Source organism: Platichthys flesus, chromosome 23 (assembly GCF_949316205.1).
Source record: "Platichthys flesus chromosome 23, fPlaFle2.1, whole genome shotgun sequence".
Taxonomy (NCBI): domain Eukaryota; kingdom Metazoa; phylum Chordata; class Actinopteri; order Pleuronectiformes; family Pleuronectidae; genus Platichthys; species Platichthys flesus.
This window is the reverse complement of record NC_084967.1, coordinates 9,746,208-9,772,628: the sequence shown is the minus strand read 5'-3', so window position 1 is coordinate 9,772,628 and position 26,421 is coordinate 9,746,208. Positions and strand designations below refer to the sequence as shown.

The following is a 26,421-nucleotide window of genomic DNA, read 5'->3' as shown; positions in this document are numbered from 1 at the left end:
ATTAGTAGATTCACCTGGGCTTCGACATCCTCCCCGAATACTTGGACAGTGTTGAACACGAAACCGAAGTTGAACTTTGAGTGGAAGAAGTAAGTTGTCAAAGACGAAGGATGGAGGCCCCGCAGCGAAAATGTATACTTTCGGCTCTCAAGTTTTCTGGTGTAACTCTTCCATTTCTTTCACTGGTGTTCTCAAAAAAATGAAACGTTAAAATAAACATCAGTTGTTCTTGTAAATCCATGAAATTCTGGTTGTAATTTCACTGCAGTACCAGTGGGAGGATGTTTGCCTTTCAAGTCTATGGAACAGAGACAGAAAGACGACAAGGGCTGGGATGGTCAAGAGGAACAGAGCAAGACGAAAGCAACAGGAGAGAGGGTGAACCGGCACAGACGAGGAGGAATTATACGGATTGAAGAAAAGTACAGGGGCGTGTCTCCAACACTTTTACTGTGATTAAGGCAACTTGAAGCCAAACAGGTTTGTTGCGCCGACCCGGGAAAGGTATCGCGAACAGGGCAGAGGATGGCAGGACAATTAGGGAGCGAGAGAGTGAAGAAAGAGACTAGATAACACAGAGGAACAAAAGAGAAAGAATCAGAGACACGGGGGTTGAGAGAAAGAGACAAAGGCGACAGATGGAGAACACCGATTACTCCTCCCGCATCCCTGCATTCAAGCAATCTGACATGGATCGTTGTCGAAGCAACAATGAAATCGAAGTGCTGCAAGAGTTGTAATTCTCCCCCATTGACTCCCAGCTAATCAGCCTGTGCCAGCTCGCCCGCAATAAGCCTGTCAGCCAGTGTGTGTGCGGGGTTGCGTGTGGAGGAGTGTGTACTATACGAGTGGATGTCCGTGCACATGCGTCTGCAGTTCCCAGAGTTTGATTCATTAGCAGCAAGGCAGAGAGAAATGAAAGACATCCAAAGGAAGTCCATCGGCCGGCGCGCCATCGCCAGTGGTGCCAGGCAGAAGACAGCAGGACTCATTTTGTCCATGTGGCCTCAGTACATCGATGTTCTGACCAGAAAACAGAGAGATCATCTCAAAGTCTAACAAAGTCTGCAAACTAAAAGTGTATTCAAACCTCACTCCTCTATCCACAATCATCCAAGAACTGCTTGGTTGATGTGTCACAAGATGAGAGCAGTTTGAAGCCATCCAAAGTTTGGTCAGACATGATGCAGTTAAACCAAAACTTTTTCGATCGCCCCCAAAATGTGATGCGGGAGCCACTGGTGACCTACACAGTGACCTTGAGATTATTTCATTATTGCAAATTGAGTGTTTTGTCCGTCCAGTTGTGGACTGTGCGAAAACTACTGAGCAGATTTCCATAAAACTTGTCGGAGGGACGAGGGTCGGGCAAAAAAGAACTCATTAAATGTTGGTGCAGATCCACGAACAGGGAAACATGCAGGAATCTTTAATCATTTTCTTCAACACTTGAAGATGGGCTGTTTCTCTGACATTTTGATCAATTTCTCACAAAATAATTAATGGATCTTGATGAGAAAAAAATTGGCACAGCAAGGGGAAATGACGGCTGGGAGTCTTTGCAACTTGGTGCAGATCCAAATATAAATCATGATACAGCAGATTTAAATGTCATTTGAAAGGGGTGTCGACTTTTTTCAGATTCTGTACGGTAACAAATGGTGTTTCGAAATATTCAAAAGGAACAGCTACAGTTGTGGTACGCCTTGTTTGGATGTATAATTTTGTATGTTTATCATTGTGTTTGGTTTCGTGGCTTGTGTTCATTTACATCCTCTGTTTGCTGAGTGATAATAAGGAGTCTCATTTTCCACACAGTCTCGCCTGATGTGATCATGAGTGGCTGACAACATCAAAGTCGAGTTCTGCTTTGATCGCTGACTGTAAATCTAATTTTCTACAAATGACACTTGGAGCTTAAAGCCACTAAGCCACGCTAAGCCTTTTCCAGAAATCATCCCTGTGACAGTTCCTATAATGGTGACTGGGCTTCTTTTTGCGTTAAGCAGATGCGTTGGAACAGCTCGTTTTAAATGAAAGGACGTGAAGTTTACTTTAAACTGACATTAGATAGGCTTCAATCAGTGTGATGGAGTTTAACCTTCCCCAGTATATTTGCATACTGTCTGTGACCCCATCATGCATCCTTTCTATTTTCTGCAGTGGTGCACCAAACAGGTTTTATTCTTCCAGTTCAATTTCATGCAAACGTAACATTAGCATAACTGGTCATACATAGGTGGTATAGTTGTGGTGATGACAGGGTTTTGGTTCCTCTCTGTTTGCAATAGCGTGGTCTATCAGTTTGACAGCAGGATTTAAAACCCATATTCCATCCCTTGTCTGTTTCTCCACACCCTCCTATTTTTACAGGGAGATGTATTTTGGGGTTGGAGCTCTTAGGGCAGAACTCTCAAAGCACCTTGAGATTTCAAAGCCAAACAAGTAGTCATTTTTTGCAGCGCTGTCGTTTAGTTTAACCGTGACCCCCAGAGCTCTTCTTCAGACAGGGATGAAAAATTGAGGGAGAGAAAAAACGTTAAGTTACTGGAGCAGAACGTTGAAGTGGCTTGAAAGTGCTTTTAAGTTGTGCAGGCGGATTCCTACTCCCAGAAACGCACAAGGTCTCCGAAGACAGCACGCAACCACGCACTGACCCACTCTCACGTCAACACACAGAAGGTAAAAAAAGTACAAAATAAATATCATGGAGAAAAACACACATGTAGTTGAAGAGATAAGCGGTAAACACACGAAGAGAGAAACAAAAACACACTTATGTACCTACTGGTAACGAAATGTCACTGAAATGAAATGAGTTTTTTGTTTTTCTCACCTCGATCTCTTGGTGGAATCAACGGGGCTAAATGGAGACAGAAAAGATTGCAAACGCAAGTAAACACACACAACCACACACACACACACGTCTTTCACTCTGTCCATACAGCTCTGCCCAGGATCCTCTCTTGCTCCGTCTTAAGGAGGGTCCTAAATAAACACCTGCCAAGCGCCGAATGTGGGTAGATGCTGAGTAAATCTCTAAAGACTACCTGTCACACAGACGGGTAAATATTATTTATTAAAACACTACGAGAGTCTGAACCCCAGTTTTTTTATTTTATTTAAAAGGTGCCTTTGAGGTAGAGTTGGGCCATGAAAGGCTAATATGGGTGATGAAAACTGCCATCAGTGGAATTTAAACAAGGTGGCGATATTTATCCTTATTTACCTGACCAGTGTTATCGACCAATCGTAGAGCAATTTAGGGTTCGCCATCTTGCCCAATAGCCCTTCAGAATGCAGACTGGAAGATACTGGGATTAAACGACTGTGCTTCCGTTGGTGGACAATCCGCTCGACTTACTGAGCTGCCCAAATGAAAACATAGAGAGAAAAGAGTGGACCCATTTCTTTTTTATATATGATTTTGGGACTTTTTAATCTACTTTTCCAAAAGTGCTCTATAAATACAAAAAACACTTTTATTGATACATTACTTATTTATTACCTTGACTCTGTATGAAACAAGGTACATTTCCCTATAGTGGGACTATTAAAGAAGAATCTTAACTTGTCTTCTGAATGCATTATTGAAACCGAATATATATGTTTTGGCTTTATTATTATTTATTCATCACCCAGCTTGGCGGGGGGGGAGAAGAAGTTTATTTTGGATCCTGGTCATGAGGGTATATGAGGACCCTGTGTCGGTGGAGCAACAGAACATAGTTAAAAAAGTCCATTTCAGTGTGGTGAACGGTGTAACACTGTAAAAAAGCATGATGCCAGAAGGATGTGTTGCCCTGTCTCTTACCAGCTGGTGTACTCCACTCTAACAAGACAATTTTATGTTTCCAGCCTCAGACCCTTAAGTACGTAACATACTGCACATCAGCAAATCTGCTCTGTATGAGGCAAATCTAATTATTCGTTGATTTTCCAGACACTAGTAATCACTGAGACGTAGCTGAACACACTGAGGCGCTTTGGAGAAAAAAAAGAGCATCGCAGGCAACACTGCAAGTTTTTTCGGGGGAAATCAGTCGATAATTTCTGACTTCATACTGGGGCAGCTGGGGAAAATAACGTCCATTTCAGCCGGATGAGAGGAAATCCACCGAGCTGCGCAGGAAATAATTACCATCTCTAGATGTCCTCTGGCAAAACGAATGCCATCCGCAGAGAGCTGTTAACTCCTAATAGGTATTGTCAATTCCACCCAGGTGACAGATTGGCAAAATAAGGCTCGGATCAGATGGATTATAATAGAATCGGGAGACTTTCTCTCTTAATAATCATGAGCACTCGAAGATGTTTTACAGTGAAATCAAAATTCATTTTCACACAGACGATGGAAGCAAACACTGTTTTCGTAAACCTTTTTGTTCTGAGCAACAATAACACACAACAAATACATACGTGGAGGCTTCACAAACACAAGGTCTGAGATTTACGAGGATCAGCCGACCGCGAGCCGGCAGCACAAACAAGGCTACAAGCTACCGAGAGTTCGAGGCCAACAAAGACGCCTTCACCTTGAGATGAAAATCAAGGCTGGTGTAATTACTTACAAATGGATGGGCTGATGTTTGCACTGCCTGTGTGTGAAATCAAGGACGAGAAGCAGAGAGCTAAGTCCACCCGGGGGACGCACATTTTCAGTTGAGTGAGTTGCCGAGAGTTTGGTTGTGTGCGGTGTGATTGTTCTTCTTGAGAATGTGTGTGTGTGTGTGTGTGTGTTACGTTCAAGAAGTCTTACAATGTGTAAGATAAGGGTGAGGATCGCAGGGTAACTCATGATACGATATGCGATACATGGCCGACGTTGACGAAAATATAGTGATACAGAGATTCTGCGATAATCAATACATTGCAAGACCAAAGACAAGAACACAAAATGCTGTAAAGAGGTTAAGGGCAGGATTTGTGTATTTATTCACTGCAATTTTGTTTTCAGATTCACAGTTTGACACAAACTGAAATGAAACGATGAATAAAATAGTGTCAATGAAATTTAATCTTAGTGCCTCATAAGTTTTAACAAACACACAGGCACATGTCAAAGTATATGAGACGTCACTCCGATGTTATATTAAACCATAAACTGGGAAAAGAACTATATTTAACTAAATATCGATATTTGGTGCTTACATATCTATAATCATATCTCATGAGTTAGGGTGATGATATATCGCAGAATCGACATGATGTCCAACCCCTTAATATAAAACACATGTCTCTCTTTGTTTCTCAGCACAAATAATTTATTTAGGTATCATTTCATACATTCCTAACGTAAGTTATGTGAATTAAATTCATATCCTGAGATCATTATATAGTAAGGCTTGTTCTCCAGCTGTTTCAAAGAGTTACTTACTGGCTCCTCATGAATAAAAATACATACTTTAACATGTAATTTGCATCACAATGCATTTCAATTAAACTGTAATTCCACTTCATTGAATAAAAACAAAGTAAGTCAGTAACAAGACTTGAATAATGACACGAGCCGCCTCCATTGTGGAGGGCGAGAGTGGACTGAAAGCCAACTAAAGAGGCAAAGCTAAGCAAAAAGGCGGAAGATTAGTTTAGAGCCAGGGAACTAATTAAATGAATCTGGAGATAACCGTTTAATTATTTTCTCTCTGGACCCTTTTTTCTCTCTTCTCCTGCTCGTTCTCCTCCCTTCTTCATTACCGCCTTCCAGAGCTTTTGTAGAGCGGCCGGTGTCAGGGACGAGGGGGCCGCTCTGAGCCGCTGCATTCACACAGATTCAGCCATGGTCTCTCGCTCATTGACATGAATTCCCTTTCAGACCTGCACACACACACACACATCCTCTCTCTGTCTGCAGTGTGTTTATCCCAGATGGGTCGCACTGGGAGGGGAGGAAGGGTACTGGAAGGAGAGAAGTGGGCCGTGACTTGATTTAAAACATGTCTTCCGTCTTAAGTTCACAGCCACCTCTCGTTTTTTTACGGCACAGTGATCCATATGCTCGGAAACGCCACTCAACATAAGAAGATGGAGACAAGATTCGCCACAGTCTGCTGCCGTTTCCACAGCGTGCGTCAACAGCAGGGCGGGGGGGTACAAAGGGAGACCGCCATTCGTGCACCTGCCTGGTTAAACTTCCATTAACTCAACAATAGGATGAAACATGGCCAAGACGCGGTGGTCTGCTGCTGATCTCGTGCTCCACTGTGGGGGGAGAAAAACGGGGAAATTGTAAATACGTGCTCTCGTGGTGTCAATGGGGCGTTATGGGAAAAAGGAGATTTCTCATTCCTGCTTGTGTCTTTGATGTAAAATTACGACATGATGGATATTTCACCAACAGAAATGGAACGCTACCGTCATGTCGGACCTTTGAAGTCACTCCCTGACAAATGTCCCCTCCATAAGTTGACCTCTGCACTATTTGTTTATTAACCTTTGACCGCTGGGCTACGTCAACCATATTGTGTGCAAAAGCAACACAAAAAAAACGATGTTCGCCATGGACCCGGCCTGTGAACATTTACTAATGATGAGTAAAGGCGTTTGGCCCATGCTCACTGAGCTGTGTCTGCTTCTGGTTCTGCATGACTGGGAAGCCATGGCTTGGGGTGACAACACACACTGGAAAAGTCATGGTGAATGTATTTCAGGCTCAGGGCATGGCTGAGCAAACCGCACAAATGTTTTAGCACTAGTCTGTTTAATATGCAGGATAAAGAGGCTTTTGGAGCAAAAACTAAAAAAAAAAAAAAAAAGGCTACAGCGTTAGTGAAACTAGATCAATTCAACTAAAGATACATTTTTGTTGAGTTTATATTAAAACTTGAATTCCAGTGCAGTATTGCAGAGGTGGTTTTGAGGGATTTCACATTACAGATACATTTGTGTATCTTATGCCACAAAATTCCTTAAGTATATCCTGAAGGACCTGTTATTTGTTGAAATAGTATCATTGAAATTCCACAGAAACAACAACATTTTGTCATCTAGACGTGAAAAGAAGACAAACACTCGACTGCCATCCTAAAGGTTTGGCAAGGTCCCACCCATACATGCAATCGACCAACCTTGAGCCAGTTGCAGTTGTCAATCATGACATTTACCATCAGTTTCATAGGATTGAAGAACAAATTCTAAACCAAACATACCAGAATAATACACTTGAACACATCATTCTGATAAAAGCAATAACTGAAATAAAAGAAACCATCTTGGAGAAAAGTATATTTGACTTTTCATGTATTGTCCATATCCCATTCATTAACATGGAGGAGGCAGGGTTAATGAGCCATAGTGCAGCCACCCACCCAAGCCAGAGCAGCAGCTAATCTGTAATGACCAGTTTAAATAAACAGCCGATCAGCACCAGTCCCTCTGAAGTAGTTTGTCTCCTGATCCAGTTGTGGCCTTGTAAAACTAGTTAGAAATTGATTTCTGGAAAAAAAAGCAACATCCCTAGAAAGCAGTGTACTGATTATTTAGCGCAGCAATAATGTGGAGGTTAGTGTCTCCAACAGCATCTGGAGTTCTCCATCTACTGCTGAAGCCTCAAATCTAAAGTTATTTAAAGTTGTCCCTGAAGAAGGTCCTTTCAAAAACCAAACAAAAAAAAACATTTTGCTGACTAGCGCCCAGACTTGGGTGAAAAATTAGTTTTGCAGAATTTCCTACATAATTCCTCCTGGGAGTGGAGTCGCACAGCATCTGTGGAGCAGCCAGCAAACGGAAAGTGGGACATATTGGGTTTCGCAGGTCGAACAGGAGGAGCAAATATTTAACATTGTCAGTGTGTTAAATAAGAAAATGCACGGGAGGTATGACTGGGCAGAATTAAACCTGCTCTGTAAGTAGCCACTCACGCTCCCCGTATCTCCCTGACTCACAAGGTTCCAGCACCTATTGTGTGGAACTTTTTGATTAATATGCACGCTCACACTCCGAGTCTGTGCACACACACATTGTCAAGAAGCATCAGCGAACGATTACACACCAATTAATATGGATGTTCGGTTATCAGTATGCAGAGCGCCTTGTAAGCTGCAATCATTACACTGCAATCACGGAGCAGTTCCCTGTGGCTCCCTGCGTGTCTCTGTGTGTCCAAAATGCACACAAAAGTGTGTCAGTATACATACAGTATATCCACATGTGTGCATCTGTGAGTGTGTGTGGTGGGAGCATGCATGCGTACAGTAAGTGTGTATAGGTGTGGGTCACAGTGGTAGGTAGTGATGTGAATCTTTATTAGGGCCCCTATCATTATTCTGTCGCTGTCCCTGCTACCTTGTCCCATTCTTCTGCTTCTCCCCCTTGCTCTCTCACACACACACACACACACATACATACGCACACACGCATGCATGCACGCACACACACACACACACGCACGCCTCACAATGGCTCAGCCCTCATTTCGACCAGCCTTTATCATCACTCTCTCATCCCTTTATCTTCTTGCTTCTGCTCACATCTGCAGAGCAAACAACTGACTGCTGTCACAGCATGTAGCCATCCCAAACTCACACACACACACACACACACACAGACACACACACCCAGTAGCCGATCTGCCGAGTCCCAGAACACCACACACACACACCGATGCTGAGGACGGCTTTACCCTTTCACAGTGGCGCGCACACACTGATCTGAAGCCGCAGTTAACATCTATGCGCGGACGGTCACAGCGCACGGCCCCGGGTGAGCTGGCCCCCGACCCGCACAGGTAGCGAGACGGACGAACGGACGGTGGGCACAGACCAACAAAGAGCTGTCATCTCTTCATCAACACACAAACAATGCGAGGGGGGTAAAGCATCGACCCACTGCGGTAAAAATAGCCCTTGTCTGATCCACTCTTAAATGGATTCCTTACATGTCGGTTAGTCTGTAAATATTTGTCAGAAATCCGGCGTGATGCGCTCTCCCGACAAACATTAGTGGCATAAACAGGGGGGACTGAAAGCATTTTCATCTGTCAACATCACTTGGAGGATTTCCTAAACTGATTTGAGGCTGCGTTCACCCCCACTTGCCGCTCCCAGGACCACAGGGACCGCGCTTATACGTCTCACGGTCTAAACAGACGAGCGATCCTTCCCTCAGTGTTTTCTCTCCACTGCTGTGTTGCTGTCACTCTCATTTAGTCGAGCGTAATTTATCACCATTTGCTCCCGCTGCTGCGCGTCCTAATAATGCAATGATTGTTGAACATTTACTATTTGTGTTGTTGTCTCGACTGAGTGTATAAGCATTGATAGACATTGTTTGTCCATTCATAACCAGGGGGCAAGTAGAGGATAAATATCTGTATAAATGAGCAAAGTCAGAAGCTTTCGTGCAGAAAGTCATATTTCCTGTCCTTCACAGAACTTGTCCCAGCATGTTAAGTCATATTTTAAATTTTCCCCAGGTTATTCCACTTTAATCTTGCAGCTTAGTTTGGCGTCTGTACGACTGTGTGCGCCTGCTCGTTCTTTCAGATCCAGGCCTATTTCAAACGGTGGCTTCCAGCTGCATCAGAGCTGTGTTTGAATTTCCTGCTGTGTCATATGAAAAGTTTTTCACCCACAGCTGTTATCAGCTGAGTCAGTTCAGCAGTTTCAGAAGTGCTATTTAAAAAAGAAGAAGACGAAGGAGAAGGTGCTCTGCATCATCATCAAAACAACAAATGAGGGAATGTATTCTGGGAAAAATGGTTTTATATCCCTCCAGTAGAGCTGGAGAATCTATGCCACAGTGCTTTGCAGCTGTGGAGGAGACTCGTGGTGGCTCAACACCGTTTCTACCAATATGTGCATCTGTATGTAAAGATGGATGATGCGTCTCCACCTTTAAAAGATCTCACTCATAACACGCTTGACCAATCACAATTCTGTCTCAGCTGTCAATCAAGATGTTTCACTTTGTTTTAAGAGTGTCCAATAAGTAATTAGATCCAAACTTGACTACATATGTAATGAAACCAAAATGACAGAAACCATATTTAAGAGAAATGTATTTGATGTTTACATGTGACTTTTTAGTTTGGTCAAGGCCCATCTGCTAACATGGAGGAGGCCGGGTTTATGACCTACACTGAAGCCAGCCACCAGGGGGAGATTTAGAAGCTCCCCACCAGGGGGAGCTTCACTTCCGAGGAGCAGTCATGTATGATACACATGGCAAGAAATATATGTTAAGATAAGATAATCCTCCATAAGACGATTGGGAAATTTCCAGTATTACAGCAGCAAGAGTCAAAAAGACATCAGCAAGCTACATGCAATACAAACAAATATAGAAAAGTATAGAAATATATGAATTTAATTAAACTAGTATATAGAGAGAAAAGACAGAACATATTTGCAGTGTGAGAATAGGTACAGTGAATGGATTGCACATGAACCGTTTCGTACATGAACTAACGTTTATATAAGAGCTGATAACACTTTGTCTCAGCTCACCCACAGCTCTATAATTTCCAGCCTGCAATTCACCAGAAGACTGCCCCCTGAGGTTTAATACAACAGTTTTCCACTCTTGTTTTTGCTTCAGCCCTGAAATTACACGCAAAAGCCCCTGATCATGGATCATATTCCAAAGTGAGCCGTGAACATCACATCATAGTAATTTTATCCGATTCTATTCTCGCCTCCTTACAGATTTCGAATTCTTGAAAAGTGACAGCAAATCTTTTCTGAAAGTGCGGCTGAGGAACGAAAAAGAGAGAGTCGTAAAGTTTGCTCCAACAACTTTTAAGTGAGGAACTTCTTAAAACCTCCAAGCCATGTTGACTATAGTTCTTCTCAGCATCTACAACACAAAGTACAAAACAACCAATACATGTCTGTTAAGCTGTTGACTGATGGTTTTCATAGAACGCCTGAAATACATTATTCTTCAAATGCAATCAATAAAATCAATTCAACATCATACTCAGAATATTGCTACTGAAGAGTTCTGACTAGCCACGCCATGGATCCCTGAGAGTCCCTGAACCAAACTTAAAACCACTGGTCTCCCCATCAGGAGCAAACCACCCAACATCCATCAATCACGGCTGCTTCGGCCAGTTCACATGGCTCTCACCTGAGGGACACAAAGCTTCCTACCTGTCTCTCTGGAGATCTGTATGAAGGCCTCCACGCCGCTCTCGCCGTAGTTTCCCTCTGAGGCGAGCGTGGACACGTAGTTCCACTCCATGGCCGTGACGATGTCCATCATGGCCTGGGCCTGGTAGGAGTCCGGTGGCACCACGCGGGAGAAGAAGTCATACCGGGTGTTGTCGCTCAGTTCCGGAGCTGTGGAGGCGTAGCTCACCTGGGGGATCTGGACAAGAGAAGGGGAGGAACAAAGAGAGAAGAGTGAGGAAAGACGTATTGTAAAATGTAGCACAAACGATGGTAGCCTAGGTAAAGGTAGAGATGTCCCTAATAGAGAAAGGGAAGAGGAAGTGCAACCAAGTGCAGCGAGAAGAGGAGGAAGCAGGGCGCTAGCATCATCCCAATATCCAGTTCTCTTTCATATTGGTGCTGAGTTGGCCCCTCACCTCTTTACTTTTTCATTCTACATATCAAAATGTGTAAGATGGCAGGATGCTCTGTTTTCTAAACTAATCCTTTCATTTCAAATTCATCATCACAATAAATTTCTTCAGCTACCAGAAGTAAAAAATAACAAAGTATAAAATAGGTGCGTCACGCTGCGATACTTCTTTCATTTATATTACAGTCATCATGCATCATTTCCAGGGAGGGTTCATATAAATGCAGAAAAGGCTTATAAATGCATCTCTCACCCCCCCCCCCCCCCTCCCCCCCGTGGGGTCTGTGATTAATAATTCTCTAGGATGTGCGGGGGAAGTTGAAGTTCAACTGTGGACAGTTTGTTGGGTCGGTGAAAGAAGTAGGTGTGTGCAGGTGGAGAGAAACAACAGCGGGGAATAATTGGACAACTGAATGTGGGGTTGACAGGGAGACATGGAGGCAACAGAGAAGGTAAATGATGGTGATGCAAAGTGCGATTCATCCGTCAACGCCGATGTCACGGCCGACATATCGAGGGGTGGGAGACGGGAAGATGTGACATGTAGGAAGACAAGACACAAAAGAGACGGCAGGGACGAGACGGGAGGGACAGACCGACAAAAGGCACAGCAGGCAGACGGAGGGATGGAGGGACCAGGGATTTGACAGGATGACAGAGGACACAAACACAAACACACACACACACCCAGGTATTACAGGTGATAGGTGGCGTTACAGGCCGAAGGTGTTATATGGCTGACAGGCAGATTGATTTTTCCCCTGACAGAGGGGGACAGAGAGCTAAGACCCACACACCAATGGACGACAGACATCTTATCGGACACACAACTTATTAGCATTCAGTTGACGCAAGACTCAGCTGCCAAACTAAACCAAACATAAGGCGTGTCCGCTGGCTGTCTTCACACACACACAAGTAAATACAAACGCCTGCAATTGCTGAGCACAGCGATTTCTGTGGGTGCTGCATGAGGACATTTCAGACGAACAGTGTGTGTGTGTGACTTGAATGTCTCCAAAGCCCATCACTCACTGTCTCCCTTCTGTCTGAGCGTCAGCTGAGGTCCCCACCACCCCGCATCCACACTTGTCTTTGCCATTTTGAAAGGTCAGGGACCTGTGCCGAGTCTGGCAGGATTTCTTAAATGGCTCGTCTTTGGTGGTGCTGAGGCGTCGTGGGGAGTGGGTGAGAAACAGAATCTCAAGACAGAGCATCTTTGCCCCGGGAGCTTTTTTCTCCAAAAATGTATTGAAGTTTTGCTATGATGATTGACATCCAGAAAAACTCTTTGAGAGTTTTTGTGTTATTCACTATAGACTATGAGTTTAGTAGTTAATCGAACAGCTTCATCTCATTGATATTCATTGGAAATCCTTAATAAATCTTTGAAGCCCCAAAGTTCCGGGCAGCTCTGGCAAAAACGAAATGTATAAAAATGAGCAATAATATTTTTATGAAGCTTTACCTCCGCAACGATGATCAATGCACTCCTTTAAGTTAAAGGTGAATTTCACTTATCTTTCATCTTACAGACAAAAGGTTCAGGAGTCTTTCTTTATGGAGTTTGCATGTCATCAAGGAGTCGGTGGGGGGGTTCTCTGGGTACTCTGTTTTCCTCTCACAGGCCCAAAACATGCAAATTGTAGAATTGAGGAATTGAATTTTTGCTCTGTTATGGTCTGGCTTTGCTGTGAATCTTTCTACCATTCTCTGTCCCCATTCCACACTTATAATAAAGGGGAAATGAAAAAATATACCTTTAAACAGGGATTAGTAAGAAAGATAATGGATTTCTAAGTTTGGGACAATTCTAAGTAGTTTTCTTCCTTATTGTGAAATAACTTAATTTCTCTAAGTGAACCCAGTGTGAGTGTATGTTTAAGACACTTGGGGATGGTCTCCTCTGTCAGGGGAATATAACTGGAAACTGTCACAGACTCCGGGGCGTGTATGTATAATTCATAGAGGATGTGGTGAGAGCCAGAAAAAGAAATCAAACACTCTGTGAAACAACTTGTGTGCATGTGTTGGGTTGTATATATGTGCTTATGAAAGTGTATTTAAGTTGTGTGTGTGTGTGACAGCGCCGTTTCACTTGTGCCTTTGCTCTCCATGTGCATTTCAATGCGCGAATATCCATTTCAAAGGGAAACGAACGCACGGCTGCAGCGATATGAGATATTGGTCTGTTTACGACAGCAATGTGGAAGTAACCCTGTAACCTGGGTAGACCTGGCACTTTGATCTTTTGTTATTTCGCTCTGCAGCTTCAAACTGGGAAACTGAGACAAATCCAGACACAAATACACACTTGTGTTCAGCGCACAGTCATCCTCCTGCCGCATTTCCTGTATCATTACGGAGTAAGGGAACGAAAAGCCGAGGGAGAAACGCAAGAGAACTACAAACGCATTCAGCGACATTCAATAGGGCCGTCCACAACCAAATATCTAAAAGACATTTCTCTGGTGACAAAACCACAGAGCCCCCGGACACGCGTGCATCTTCACAGAGACTCTGACGTGTCTGACGGCAGGTGACATTTCAGCGGCGTAAATCATTCATGGAATTTGAGTTTGCGAGCGAAATCTAGCCTCTTCTGCAGTGAGTGGAACTGGAGCTGCAGTTAGAGGCGGGGAATTAACATCTCGGTTTCCCCCACATCGCTGGGGAAGAAGATTATGCCTCAAATCCCCTTAATTCCAATGCTCTAATGAATATGTGTATGTGTGTGAGAGCGAGAGCGGGAGAGAGAGAGAGAGAGAGAGAGGGAGAGAGGGGGGAAGAAGGGTAGAATGAGTGAGTGTGTGATGAAAAAAATTGTGTGCCTGTATGGATGTGTGCAGTTTCAATTAGGACTACAATCACTTTCTCATTCTCACAGATGCATCACTGGGCTCATGGATCATTTTAGATGGAGATGTTTCCTGCAGCAAAACTAACAGGTTGATATTTCTCCAAAGGGTGGCTGGGCTCAGTCTCAGAACTAGAAGTGAGGATTTCAGACATCTTCACATCCAAATAGGACAGTTGAGGTTTCTCAGGCACGCCCAACTCGAGAACCAGCTCTTATTCCCTGTGTCTCTCCACTAACCCCCATGCGCCTGCCGTCGAATGACCTATTGGCCAATCTTGCAATGATATTAAATCTTGCCTCTAGTCAGAATTGATTACAATACAAATTGAATACTTCTCCATCGGCTATGAAAACAACAGAATCATTCTTAATTGATGTGTAGTCCCCCTCCAAGCAAATACTATTGAAAGAGCACACCCTAATTTATTTTCCTTCCATGACGACAATCAATACAAACCAGTAGGCTATGATGATATTTCTTTTATTTGTAACACATACTCTTGACTGAAACTTAAGAAGTCCCCTTATAGCCACTTACATCCCTCACCTGAGTCTCCTAAGTGAACTCTGGGGGAGTGAGGCTTATATAAACCAATAGCCTCCACTGCTTGCCACTTTATAGACAGTCAAAGCACCCCCCCCCCCCCCCCCTCCATTCCTTAATGACTGTGGTGATAGTGGGGAACAGTTTCATCCCGCACTATAGATCACACTGAATCCCACCGGGGAGCTGAACAGATAACTAACACTAGGATATGGACCAAGATCTAATGATCCAGCCCAGTGGCTTTTATGTATGTGACTCTCCAGCTGGGGACCGAAAGTCGAGGAAATCCAGTCCATCGAGTTAAACTCCTTCTTAGAGAGGAGCTTTGAAGAGCACAAAGACACTTCACCGAGCAAATGATGCTGCAGATGTAACTAATATCAACCTTTCAAGCAAAGCCGTACACATATGAGGCAGAATAAACAAGTTGAAGTTAACTGTTCCTCTATTAAAAAGACCAAATCTGCAATGTTCATTTAAAAAAATAATACTCAAGTTATCTTTTTTCAGCTGTTCTTTTAGACAGAGGAAACGTATCGATGAATAAAATGTTTAATCAACAAATACATCTATAACCAATATAATTAACTGTTGAGCTATAAATATATATTGTTGCTCTCCTCTTGTCATATGTCCTAATATTCAGCCTTCGAAACAAAAAGCTGATCTTGAGCTTATCTCAGAGGCCATTATGTGTAAATAACCAATATCATATATTATAGTGTGTGTGTGTGTGTGTGCGTGTGTGAATAGCATAACCGCCAAACGCACACAATTATGAGAATGTGTGTGTTTGGCGGTTATGGAGCAGCTGAGGCCAGAATCTGAGCATTAGGTTGATAGATGGCGGTGATCAGAAGCTAATTAACCCCACTGCAAATACACAACCTTTCATACACAACAGTGAGAGGGAGGATTGGATATACGTTGCAGGACTGGCACACACACACACACACACACACACACACACACACACACACACACACACACACACACACACACACACACACACACACACACACACACACACACACACACACACACACACACACACACACACACACACACACACACACACACACACACACACACACACACACACACACACACACACACACACACACACACACACACACAATGTAAAGTGCACAGTGGCTGAACATGATCCTTGATGGGGATCAAAGTAATTAAACGTATGCTGAAGTGTACAAAAACACACAAGTATAAGTATTAAATGCACTTTTTTTTAAAGTTAGATTAGAACGTATATATTTAGAAGAACTGGCAAAAGAGAAAAGCCGTAAAAATCATAATGTGCAGTCGCTTTAAAGCCACAATAACAAATCTTTTTGGTGTTTTTTTTTTGCAAGACCGAGCGGGGAAATTTTTCATTGAACCACCAGAGCATGGGCCCTGAGACGGGAGGGTAGGAGCACATACTGTATATCGATCTGTCCGTCTGGAGCCCCGGGGTTGGAGACAGCCCGGAGAGTTGTTTACTTGCTCAAAATGTGACTCAACCCTCCAGCAGCCAGCCAGGGTCTGTGTCAAATGAGCAGAGGACTGGCACAGCGGGACCTCGGCCAGTTAATTGAACAGGATGGAGACTGTTGGGACCGAGGGTTGGGCGTGTCTCGCTCGGTCTAACCACCTCATCTCGTTCCGGGGCCATCTGTCTCTCTTTTCCTCTTTCACGCTTTGGCCCCCAGCCTCTGTGTCTGTCTGCCCATCTTTCTGGTTCCAGATTTGCTCACATTTTGCCGCTTTGATCCAACTACCACAGAAACTTGTCATCAGTGCTGCACAGACTGGGAATTGTAAACTGGAATGACTTCATTTCAAAGTTACAAGTCAGATTTCATATCATAGCAGCCACTTTTCCACAAAATGACATTGTATCATTTGAATAGTGTTTTTACTGTGATGAGTATCATCAAATGCTTCATAATACTAAACCAGGTACAACGTAAACTAAAAGTACTCAAATAAAATTTAAAAAAAATACTACAATTTAATAACAAAACATGTTAATCCAAAAGATTACAAATTACAAAAACATGAGCAAACGAATGTTTCACCACATGTGACCAAACGTGCTGACGTCAGCACAGAAGAAAGAGGCCTCTGCCTACTGCTGCAAAATAAATACAGTTCTAACCATCGTTTGTATTTTAGAACGATTTGAACACGATCATGAAACAACAAACTAACGTGGTAAATAAACATAACGACGTTGTCAAGTGTGGATAAGAGTTGGAAGACAGAATGACAGCTTTATTTAAACCATTTAAACAGACTCATGCAGATGCCAATCCCCCCCCGGCAAATTCACAGGTGTAAACTTACATTTACATAAAATTATATGTACCTCCAATATTATTTTTCATTTGGTAGAAAAAGCCAAAGGCAATTAAAAAAATGCACAGCAACAAAAAAGAGAGCATCAACTATCTCAGATCACTTGCTCTTTCAGGATCAGAGATGCTCCTCTAATTGCCGCTAAACAACAGTGATATTCTCTTTACTGGGTTGGTTTTAGCCCGAGTCTCTTCCCCACATCACAGGGAGTTCATAAAAGAATAATACGTTTGTTGACAAGCAAACAAAAAACGGTAGACGAGATGGAAGAAAGGCAGAGAGCAAAGGGAAGTAGAGAGGGAGCCTCTTTGAGAGAGAGCGAGAGAGAGTGAAGAGGGAAGAGAAACAACAGAACAGACAGGGCATGAGAAAAGACGGCGGAGGAACATTTAATGGGAGAGAATGAAGAGAGGAGTGGGGGAGCATGACGGGAGGATGAGGGAGAGAAAGAATGAAAGGGAAACTTAACCAAAGAATAAAAAAGGGGAAACTGGAAAGCGAAAATAAAAGGGAACATCTGAGAGAGAAGCTATGAGGGGATTCATGCAAAGGACGGGAAGCGAGAGGAGAGGAGACAGAAAGAAGATGAATGAGGATACCGGGATAATTGATGGGAAACAACAAATGGCAGCTGGAGGCAAAGCGATGCAGATTCCTGGGAGGAAAAAAAGAAAGACGCGAGTAGAAAGCGGGACAGAAGTGTTTGGAGAAGCTGAAAGGTGAGAAAAGGGCGAGAGATTATCTACCGAAGATGAAAAACAAAAGGGAGAGAAAGAGACGACGATGCAGAACGACGATGATGATGATGATGATGACCGGGAGAGAAGTGACGAAGATGGGACTGATAGGGACAAAGGAAGATGAAGTGGACTGGCTGGGTTTTTCAAACTGGAGTTTCACTTAACACCTTCACTGCCACAGCTCTCGTCCTGCACTTCGATAAATCACTAAAAATTGAATTGCCGTGTTGAACTGCCGGGTGTGCCATCCACAAAAACTAAAACCACCGATACTGGAGGAGAGCTGAATCATTGATTCTCCAGAGCCTTCCAAGAGACGGTGAGTGTATTCGGAAGTCCAAGCATGAGCAAGGCACTGAGCAATGCTGCCGGGCTGACAGTCACGGGGAGCCATTCATTCCCTGGAGGTTCTCAGTGCAGGCTGCGGCAGAGGAGGTGTCTCGCCACTGCAGCCATGGAACTCACTCATTCAGACCACCTCCTCTGCTGCCTGCTCCCTTTTTCCCCCCAGAAAGTTATCGGCTCTGCAGGAGAGCAAACAACAATTCATCCAATGGCTGTTGAGACCGAGTGTAGTAACGGTCACACCCTCTAGGAAAGTCTGCACAAAATTACATGGCTTTGCATCCCATAAGAAAACCGTTGCCTTTCCTGGACTCGTGCTGCTGTTAAAAAATGGCTCAATATGTGTTGATGTATAAAACAAATTCAAGGCTCTGAATAAATGGTGGGCAACTGGACAAAATATTTATTCTCCCCGTGTAAATGGAGCATTTCAAGGCCTGACTTACAGGTAGTGTGTCTCACAGAGGTCGAGTCGGCACAGGATCAAGGTCTGCTTTACAAGTCACCAGATTTGCGATATTGATTGTTTATAGATCTGCTTCAGGACTGCTTAACCTTCTTAACTTGCTGAACTGGACTCAGAAAAAAAAAAAGACGTGAAATTCATTTTTGAACAACATCCCCATGAAGCTGTAGAACTGGATACCTGCGCAGTGGATGGTGTCAAAGAGAGTTCAGGAGGCCGGTTCCCACATGAGACATGCAGTACTTACATGGAGTCAGACAGTCTGTTCCCAGTAACTGAGAGAGAACATGAACACAGAAAATACAGAGGGGAACCTCATTTTGAACCCCTCACAGCCCTGCAGGTATAAGAGGCCCAGGCGGACAATGAATTAACCGCGGTGACACAGAATGCCCGGGCGGAGAGGCAGGAGCTGTAATACCAGTGCTCCGCCTCAGTTGATTTAAATTTCAAGAGGAACCTTATTAAAGGCTGCACTTAGGTGGAAAAGATTCAAATTGTGGCGATGAACCTGAACCTGCTGCTGCTGGGACAAGGTCACCGGGTCGGCCGGAGGACAGGGCATGTCAGGAGGTTGAGGTGTGGGAGTGAAACAGGCAGAAAAGGTGCGCGCACACAGGGAAAAATGCACACAACCAGTCCAAACACACATTGGCTGTATTTGTGAGAATATGTGGGGTTTTCAAGTCTGGGCATGAGAACACACACACACACACACAATGTAACTGGGGTGAGCCAATATCAGGAAAGTGAGAAAAGCCAGAGGGCTGGAGGGCACAGACCTGAGGCTACAGCCTTCAATAATTAATCGCCTTCTCGCACATGCTACACACACGCATGAAAGCAGGCAAGTGCGCACACACACACACTCACAAATTGAGCCATGTGTGTTTGTGCGGGATTGTGTATCGACTTCCCTTCATTGTGGTCAGCCTCCCAACAACCTTTTCTCTAACCTTAACCTTGACCATCTTAGCACAACCTTAACCATTAGGTCTACTGGTCCTGACAAGGTCTGTGTTCATGGAAAAGGTCAGTCAGAGGTTACAGAAACAAGCACAAATGGCATTATATAATAAAACGTCACGTTGCCTTGAATACAAATGCCAATTTCTCTTGGTTTGAACATAGTAAAGTTTTGGATGACACAACTTAACAACATATTTAACACGTCTACTTTTTTTTTATATCGAAATGAAGAACCGAAGTAGAGTTATTGGGAGAGCCACTGCTTTCATTGACCTGCATTAAATAAATCATATTTTTAAGGGCACTTCTGTGATAGGAGGGAAACAGATATTATGAGTTATGATGCAGGGACCCACTCAGGTCCTCTCATATATCCAAACAATCAACTGCATGACTTGTTTTAACTGACAAAAAAAAACTATTACACCTAGAAACCATTGGTTTTTACAGCCTTAGATTCTTTCTTACTGCCTTCAGTCACATCTTTATTGTCTCTTCCTCCATCTTCATCTCTCACACATAACAACACCAGGCCTGAGATACCTGTAAATTCTCCTTTCACTTCGCTCACGGCTGCTTCTTTCGTTTCAATATCTCTCACTCCCCTCTCCCTCTCTCACACACATTTCCCTCTGTTTGTCTGTTATTTGAATAATATATTCCTCCTACAGTTCCATCACTTCTGCAAACCTGAATCTCGTGTGCAGCGAAACGCACGCGAACACCCACACAAGTAGGAAGAACCCCCCCCCCCCCCCCCAGACTACTTGATGCAAGCCAGCCACCTGCAGCTTCTCCTCTGTTTGTCTCTCCCTGCAGTGGCACAAAAGTGCTCTCCAACAGTGCTTCATTGTGAGTCTTATATTTGATACTGTGTGTGTGCACAGGCAGATGTGTGTGTGTGTGTGTCAACATGACACCTGCCCACATTCATATTCACTCTTCCTAGTACGCGTTCCTGCGCCCCCGCTGCGTTACTGCACCCCCCCATATGTTGTAAATCTCTCAAAACACACACGCAATGTCAAACTTACACAGATTTACGTCTCTTTTAATTCGTAAGTGTCGCCAAAGGGCAGACAAACACACTAACACACACACACATACTCACATTAAAAAAGAACAGACACACCTGCCAGTGCTGCAGCTTTATGACACAGAGCATGGCTCAGTCTTCCAACAGGTATTTCCCCAGTCATCAAGCCCATTAGGCCCATATTCCCACTGTTACACTTCTAAATGAGCCTCATACATCACACGATATGGCAGCGGACCTGCATGGGAAGCGTTTTAATTCTGTCAAATGAAAAACAACTTTGCAGCCAATTAGAAGGAAGTCTTTAGAAACCATGTATTTCCTGGTTAGGAAGTTAGTTTGGGTTAAACGTTTGGCACAAGGACGTGTTTATAGGATGATTCCGGGACGACGAATCTCCCCAAGAGGAGAAAGAAATCGGTGAGTGCCCACAAATGGCTTGACTTCACTTTATCAAGAGGGTGTGTGTGTCTCTGTGTGTGTGTGTTTTGATCCAATTCACAGTATGGATGCGTAAACCCTCACAAGAGACCCATCATCAGCACAGCGGGCGGCCACTTCAAATGGCTCGTGTTTTGCATCTTACATTATGTATCAGTATGAGTGTGCGTGTGGGTGAACGTGCGAGCGAAGCATCGGAACCATTCAATACTCACGCTGATATCAAAGCTGCACCATTAAGTCTTTTAGCATAAGCACAGATGACATCAATATCATAACCGTCTAAAAGATAACGATAAATTGGAATGTATTATTCCCTTTCTTTTAGATGGATAGAAACAGAGTTCTATACATTTATATATTTTAGGGGATGTCTTGTGAGGAAGAATCTTTACCTGCATTAATTCTCAGATTAGGATTTTTTTATCGACTGCCCGGCCGAGCTGCTGTCGACCTCTGGGCCAGGAAAGCAGATCACGGTTCCAAAAAAGCTTGTGAGGTTTATGTTTATTAATATTTTTGCTGATGAGGTGTTGTCCTCTTTAACATGAGAGCCAAAAAAAATGTAATGAATCAGTAATGTATGTGAGATTCTGTCAGGAGGACGGGAGTTTGGGGATGTGAGCTGCATTTGAAATCTTTGCTTTTGGCTGAAACGCAAGAGCGAGTCCTGGGTCTGCCTGTCGCTAACTGAGTGATGAAGGTAAACCACTGGTCAGTCTAATGTCCTGAGTCTGACTGCAGGGACACCATTAGTCAGCCGGTCAAACACCGTGGCCTTTTGATCAAGCCTCAACAAGACGGAGGACATGATGACTTCCTGTAAGTGAAGCCAAAGCCCACACCTCCTCCATGGTAGCAGATGGGACATGGGCCAGGATGAAAACTCAAAACTACAAGTCACATAACTTCCTACCTCAGGATGGTTGCTGTCCTTTTAATGAGTTGTTATTGGACTAATGAGTTCAAGTGAAATTTGGGATTTAATTAGTTATTCGACGATATATGAGTCGAGACAACATGATTGACGGCTGAGACTGACTTGTGATTGGTCGAATGTGTGTGATGCTGGGACCGCTCTACAGCCGTCCCATCCCCTGATCACTACTGCACAGACCCACTCCAAATTTCGCCATAGACACAAGATGGCAGCGTTAATGATATTTATTGATAGTGGGAGGCAGGGAGGATGAGTAATTCATCTTTACAAACAGTTTATGGCTGCGACAGACAAAACAACACATTCTTTGGCTTCCAACGCTCTCAATGTGTTTCTATTTCAGCATCCTAATCCAGCCGAAACACAATCTTTAAGTTACATAAATGTTGCATCTGTCAGAAAAGGTCGAGGTAGTAAAACAGGTTTACAGTCATATACCTGGCTTTGACCCCCCCCCCCATCGCTGTGTTAAGTAAGATACCTAACAGCTTGATTTATCTGCAGAGAGTACAGTGTTTCATCATTGTTGGAGCCCGGGCTTCGGTTTGTGTCCCCCGTGTACCTATAGATGACAGAGCCATTGCTGGATGTGAAAGATTTGCGTAGGAGGAGAAAAACAGGGGTGATGGGCCACATCCTCACAGGCTTCCTTTACTGTGGGTTAGAGGCCTGGATGTTATGTTATTAAGCCTTAATTTTTAACGTTTGCCCCAGAAGCTGCTGACACAGTGACAGTTACTGTCGGCGTCTGGTAATTTCTATTTTAGAAACTGTCTGCAATGCTGGTGTGAAAGGCAGACAGTAAGGCTGTGGACTCATGAGGGTGTTGTGCCATCATCCATTTTAATAAGGATGAAAAGAGTCTGGCAATATAGTTATATTAATCATTTTAATCAATTATTAAAGTAAAAGAAAAACTGATTCCCTCCAAGAATAGCTTTCTTTTAACCCTTTGATATCAAATGTGAGCATATTCAGTCAACCAGCTTTCTGCCGGCCCCCTAGTGTTCATTATAATTCAAACACACAAATTGGTAACACAATCTCTGCTTTTATGGACATGTTCCAGAGTTCATGTCTGAAAACAGCTCAACACTGCTGAGTGAATTCCCCCGGGTAACGTTAGACAAACACTCCTTTTAAAGACTGGAACAGGAACTCAGAGTTTAGAATAATTGCCATCTATTACCATGTCCTCTATATGGATGACCTTTTAAATAAATCATGTAGCTTCGGCCAAGTTATCTCCCAACTCACATTTTATAATTAATTAGCGTCAGTTAGAAATTATAGCCTTCTTGGAGTCAAATCAAAGACCCGTGGTTAAGACAAGTAAAGAGGTGCAAAACCTCAAGTGGTAAATCTGACAACATGATCAACTGCGAGTGTGCTGAGCGAGAAGGGAAGAGTTGGCAGGGAAAGCAACAGTAATCAAGGGGGAACGCTAAACTGGAATGCATCAGCTTTCATGTCCCTGTGATTTATGTCACCTCATATAAACAAATGCACATTTATCGTGCTCAGGGCCCCAGTAAAAATGCAGGAGATTGCTCATTTCCTTGCATCATACATGCCAGTAGCTGTCTTACCACGCGGTGTTGTAAAAGCACCACCGCACCAGCGCTGGTGAGATTAAACCCCTAAATGTTTATTGTACCTCCGATTAAAGTCATACTTCTCGACTCAGACGGCACTTAGACCCCAGGAGTCTTCACAAGGCATGAACAAAACAAAAAAACAAAAAAAATGTATTCTGACATTTCAACAATCGTTCCCGGGCTGAAACAGCAGCGGGGCAGATGGCGAGACGTCGCACTCATCTAATGCCGTGCGCTCCCAAGCATCACTAAATGGCCATTAACGCAACAGGTTAGCGCAGTCGGACTGGAAGTGACGAGTTCAAACAGTAACTGGGCCGTTGATATAGGAGATGACTGTACTTAAATGAAAAGGAGAGAGGTGGCTGTAAAGTAATTGGAGGAAACCATCAGGAGAGTTCAGTCACTGCCGTTAAAGATTAGGAAGAAAAATGAGAGTGAGTGTTCGTTTCTTGACTTTGAATTGGTTTTAATCAAATACAAAAAATAAAAAAGATCCCCGTGATGCCAGCACTTTAAAAGGTTAGAGCGAATTACAATAAAAGTGGAGGTGATTACATTAATGCTCTAAGTGAGTCTGCTTGTGGATAACTTTATTGTTCAGGAAGCTGGTCAGTCGTCATTAATGCGACGCAATGGCTTCAAACCCCAAGAGGTAAGTGTGTTCACATGGAGTAACATGTGTAACCTTTGAAAAACAACAACAGTTCAATTATCAGAGCTCCATAATCCCACTGAAGACAACATCACAAGGAAGGAGAGGCACCGTTTCCCCACTTTGAAGTGTCGCTACAAGTAATTCGATTAAACCCCCAAAGTGGGGTGCGGCTCTTCTTGCCCGCTGGGGGGGGAACAAGTGTTTTCCTAGACCGATATCTGTACCTTATGGTCTGGAGGGGGGAGCAGTATCGTTTTATTTTTAGCGGAAGAGCGCCCACTCGCACACCCCGCTGAGAGAAAGCAATTCCATTCCCCGAATACCCCCCGTGCCTTCCAATCCACCTACACGTTTACAAAAATACTCTCCCCCCCCCGTCTAAAAATGTGCACATACATTCACAAACAAACTACAAAACAGTTCTTTAAAAGATATTTTCACAACATCGCACACAGTCACAGTCAAAAATGGTTTCATCATTATAAATCTAGTCTTAATATCCATAAAGAGAAAAGTGAAGTCCATCTATTACCGAGACCAATTTAGCCTATAAGGGTCGTGGGGAGGCTGGTGCAAATCCCAGCCGACTGTGGGTGAGAGGCGGCGCTCACCCTGGACCGGTCGCCAGTCCTACTCTGAGATCTCTCATTTACCTCTAAGTATTCAGAGCCTTGGCTGTGGGGCATTCTGTTTGCTTTAATTATCCTTGTGTTTGGAACAGGGGCAGGGAACCCCCGGTGACCAGACTGTATGAGGCTCGCGAGACAAATTGATCCGAACGGTGAGACGATTCGTTAACACAACAAAAGCGACTCGGAAATACAAAGAGAGGAACATGTCACGCACTAGCTGTTATGTGTCAGTGCTGACGAGCATCATGCAAACTCTCAAGAGGTACTGGTTATAGTAGTAATGGGAAATGTCAAGCTTTCCAAGACAACAGGGAGAAGATTTGTGTTTTTGTTGAAGTAGAAGACGAGCCAGTGATCTTCAACGTGATGAAAAGAGCCAATCTCGGGCGTCATTACAGCTGGATGACGCTCAGTTAAACTGGATGAGTTGGAAGATAAAAGCTCTCGGATGAAGTAAAACGCTCGTCAGCAGAGTTTGTGGGTCCAACAAGCAGCTTTCACAAGACAGCTCCTTCCGACGGAGACAATGGTACACAGGGAAGTTTTGTGCGTGCAAACCTCAACGAGAACTTGAGTGGGCGTATTGTTGGGAGAAGAAAAGCCTGAAATGACTTTAACATTTTCTGGGTAGAAGTTGGTAAAAACGTCTCAAAGCACTTGGTGAGAAGTTTGTGGACGTGATGAAAGTAAATAACAAAACTGAACATGCTTGTAAGGATGTTCAGAGCTAGGTACGACAACCACCATGTGCTGAGGCTCTAGACGGCTGCATTCTGAGGAGACGTGCACTCATGTTTGGAGAGCAGATTAATGGGGGGGGGGGGGGGGTAACATAAAATCTACAACGTGCAAAAAGTGGAGCTGTCCACACAACGTCTGGAGCCGCCGTGAATGTGACGTGGTTCACGTTGTATTGTCGCTCTAACAAAGTGTATTGCTGGAAAGTGTGTGACTCATCGGCTGTGGCATTAGCATGCGGGGAGAGTGAAGGACTGACTCAGTGAATACTAATTCATATAGGTTCACCTCATCCCCTGCAGTCGCTGGTCGCTTTGTGCGTGTACCAGGCAGATGGATGCTTGCGTGTATTTCTGACGACATAATTAATGATAATGTGGGGGTGTGCAAAATTCAACGTAAGTGTGTGTGTGGGGGAGGGGGGGGCGCCATTGTGCTGTTAACGTGTCCGACTGAGTAACAGGCGGCAGAGTCCGCGCAGACTTATTAAACTAATGCAGCGTCGGCTAATGGAAAGTTGAAATCACACACTCTAACCAGCCTATTAATATAATGGGGTTGGTGGGA

The 26,421-nt window shown here is 43.8% G+C and overlaps 1 protein-coding gene across 1 annotated transcript in view; it reads right to left on the bottom strand.

The window, feature by feature from the left end:
- grm8a (glutamate receptor, metabotropic 8a) overlaps positions 1 to 26,421 on the bottom strand; it is a gene marked incomplete in the record, with an annotated part of 210,743 nt that overhangs the window by 109,402 nt on the left and 74,920 nt on the right. Inside the window, 1 exon segment of the mRNA XM_062383200.1 lies at positions 11,094 to 11,310. Coding sequence (XP_062239184.1) covers positions 11,094 to 11,310 — 217 coding nt within the window.